Here is a 3,308-nt window from a genome sequence, read left to right on the forward strand (position 1 = left end):
TACACCTAATCATTTCAAAGCAGCAAATTTATCTTTTGCATGTTTTTGGCAGACATGGGAAACGTATTCCAAACCTTTTTCAGACTGTCTGTTGGAACGGCTTGTGTTTAAATAAATAATGTATTGTAGAGTATCTATATATTACTTAAAATAAATTATTGCAAGGTAAATTTTTTCTTAAATTCTTGCACCCAGTGCTAACAACTTTTCTACTAACACTGATGTGTATAAGAGTCTGTCGTTTAACAATCAACCAATCACAGATCATATGACGTCAGCAACTGAGCTGCTATTGGCTGTTTATTGAGCCCATGTACTAATTGAGCCTATATAACAGGTGTGTAAGGACTCGAGGTGGTGAAAGGGTTTATTTTTTCATTATTAATGTACTGTGTAGTCATTATATAGTGTGTTTTTCAGTACTTCTATTCCCTTTAAGACTGGTTTTGTTTTTACTGCACCCCAGGTCTTTAAAAGCCTTTCGGTAAGTTTTAAACTTCAAATGACATTCATATTATTGCTTCATATTGTTTCTTGATTTATATGTACATGTTACTTTACTCTTGCACTAATACTAAGCATTGAATACTTTTTAAAGCTTGTCACTTTATGGTAATACCTTTTGAGCCTTAATTTCTGTGCTCAGTTCAGAATGTAGAAATGTACTCTAGAATTACTGCTTTATTGGTGGAACAATAATTCAGATTGCCTTCCTAAGGTTAAAAATACACATACAGCACACCTAACATTTGGTTATATGCCCGTTGCCTCATTTTACACCTCTTCTTGGCCACAAACAAGCTCCTGGCACATTGATTTGAATCTTTAATCACTTGGCCTGGGTTCTGGGGACCTGTGTTTACTCTTCTGTCTGATTATTAGAAAATATGCCTGAATTATCATATATATAATCCAAAAACCTTAAACTAGAAATGCCCTGAGGTAGAAGCTCTTTGAGCATGAATAACAATGTCCTGTCAAGTGAGTTTAGTGTTGCCATAGGCCTAAAGGCTGCTATGCAAGCAACAAGCCTTTGTTAATCAATTTAAGTGCCCACAGCCTTTTAAATGTTGCTGTTGCATTGTGACATGATGTACACAAATATGGCTGTTAAGTCTCTATGCTGCATACTTAGAAATATGGCTGGATTGGCTCATCTTTCTTCAAAATGCTGGAAATTCATGTTCCCATGCTGGATAAGATCTGCTTTAAAGTAGGCTTTGATTAAAGACATGCCACGTATACTACTCATAAACCCACTTATTCTATTCTTCTTTCAGGTCAAAGCTGCTATGTCTGCAGGGCTACAGATTCTCGGTACAGCACTGGGAGTGCTCGGGTGGCTGGGCACTATCGTCGCCTGTGCGCTCCCAGTATGGCGCGTGACCGCTTTTGTTGGCAGCAACATTGTGACTGCGCAGGTAGTCTGGGAGGGCCTGTGGATGAGCTGTGTGGTTCAGAGCACTGGCCAAATGCAGTGCAAGGTTTTCGACTCCATGTTGGCCCTACCTTCAGACCTACAGGCATCTCGGGCTATCCTCGTCATCGCCCTGCTGGTCGCGTTGATTGCCATATTTGCTAGCAGCGCGGGGGGCGAGTGCACAAATTGCCTGGACTCGGGCTCTGCCAAATCCAGAGTGGCTACAGCAGCTGGGGTCTTCTTCGTCGTCGCAGGGGTTCTGAGTCTTGTGCCACCCAGCTGGACGGCCAACGTGGTGATCGGGGACTTCTACAACCCATTGGTGGCCCAGGGGCAGAAGAGGGAGCTGGGTGCGTCTATTTTTATCTGCTGGGGTTCAGCCGTCCTCATGCTGATCGGCGGAGGGCTGCTGTGTACCTCTTGGCACAGAGGTGGGGAAAAACGAGCAGGCCATTATAAACCAGCATCTCAAACCAGTAGAGAGCGCTCTGCTTATGTCTAAGCTGTTCAGTGATCGCTTGTCTGGCTTTTAAATAATTATGATTTTTATTTCTGTAAATAAATGCTTTTTATTACATTGTGTTTGTGCTTTTATGCTGAACGTAGTAGTACTATGCAGTAGATGGGTGGAAATGGTTTAAAATTAAGGTAGCATGAGCTTTTGGAAATGCAATGACTGGGACAGTGTTTAAGTGAACCTACTTGACATCTGTAATTTCAGTAATGCCGAAACTCGCATACTAAAATGCATTTGAATGTGCCTTAACACATTTGGCTTTGAAAGGGGATGAGATGCTTGGTCTTAGCTTCTATCAAAGAAAAATGAAACCAATCTAGACCCAATACATTGCTAAGAATTTTTGGTGGGTGGTGGGTAGGTATCTTAATATCTGCTTTAGTGTGTGCAAGATGATCTTATCCATGCTATTACAAAACCGTGAAACACTAGTGTTCCCCACCCCATTTGTAGCTGTTGAGCCACCACACATCTGGGGAGGTTTTCCACAATTTAGTCATTTCCAGTTTCCTAATTGTACCTGCTATGGCCAGAGCTGCAGTCCATCACGTGGCTCCTCTGTTGTGTGCACTCCTAGTTCTTTTTACCTGTCAGCGGTAGAGCCTCACAGTCTTATCAGGTACAGTCATGCTTTGCCCTTCCATGACTCATGCACCCCTCTTGCATGTGCCTTGATCAGCCAGAAGAGGTCGTATTTGCATCAGTGACGAGCGCCTCTGTCGAGCATTTGTCAGGCACTGGATGTTAAAGGCCTGAGCTCTACAGTATATTGGACACAGAATTTTCCTCACACAAGCCATTAACAACCATGTCTTTGTTAGATGGTTTACAGCACTTCATATGATCTTTAAAATACTGCTTATGGTTAGACAAGTTTTTATTAGGTTTTTCCCCTTGGTTTAACTGTCCTACAGTCTTTTGGCCACAGGACAATTTTTGATCAATTTGAAACCCTGGAGCAGACGCTGCTTAATCTCTTATAGCAAATTATAAAATGTAATTTGAGTAAGTAGACATTCAGGTGGTAAAGTATGCTAGCCCACGACTGCTGAACTCTGAGGTTTGAATCTCAGCGGGGCATCCAAACTGCTGTGGCAACCCCTAAATATGGTCGCAGCCAACTAAGTTGTCCCCATAAATTCCTTAATTTTTCAATTACAGGCAATAAGACCCTCGAGTCTGATTCAGCTCAAATAAACTGCCAGTTGTAGCCTAGTGGTTAAGGTACTGGACTAGTAAGCAGAAGGTCACTGGTTCAAACCCCACCACTGCCAGGTTGCCACGGTTGGGCCCTTGAGCAAGGCCCTTAACCCTCAATTGCTCAGACTATGTAAGTCGCTTTGGATAAAAGCGTCTGCTAAATGCCAAAAA

At 42.4% G+C, this 3,308-nt stretch overlaps 1 protein-coding gene across 1 annotated transcript; it reads left to right on the forward strand.

Annotated features, from left to right (window-relative positions):
• Positions 1-1,286: 1,286 nt before the first annotated feature.
• cldng (claudin g) lies at positions 1,287-1,922 on the forward strand. The gene has a single exon (XM_063009433.1). It carries the CDS (start codon positions 1,293-1,295, stop codon positions 1,920-1,922), a length of 630 nt encoding a protein of 209 aa, XP_062865503.1. The 5' UTR covers positions 1,287-1,292.
• Positions 1,923-3,308: the final 1,386 nt, after the last annotated feature.

This window comes from Trichomycterus rosablanca, chromosome 15 (genome assembly GCF_030014385.1).
Source record: "Trichomycterus rosablanca isolate fTriRos1 chromosome 15, fTriRos1.hap1, whole genome shotgun sequence".
Classification (NCBI taxonomy): domain Eukaryota; kingdom Metazoa; phylum Chordata; class Actinopteri; order Siluriformes; family Trichomycteridae; genus Trichomycterus; species Trichomycterus rosablanca.

What these genes read in the sequence shown, in the direction of transcription:
- cldng (XM_063009433.1), top strand. Translation starts at nt 1,293, where the DNA reads ATGTCTGCAGGGCTACAGATTCTCGGTACAGCACTGGGAGTGCTCGGG.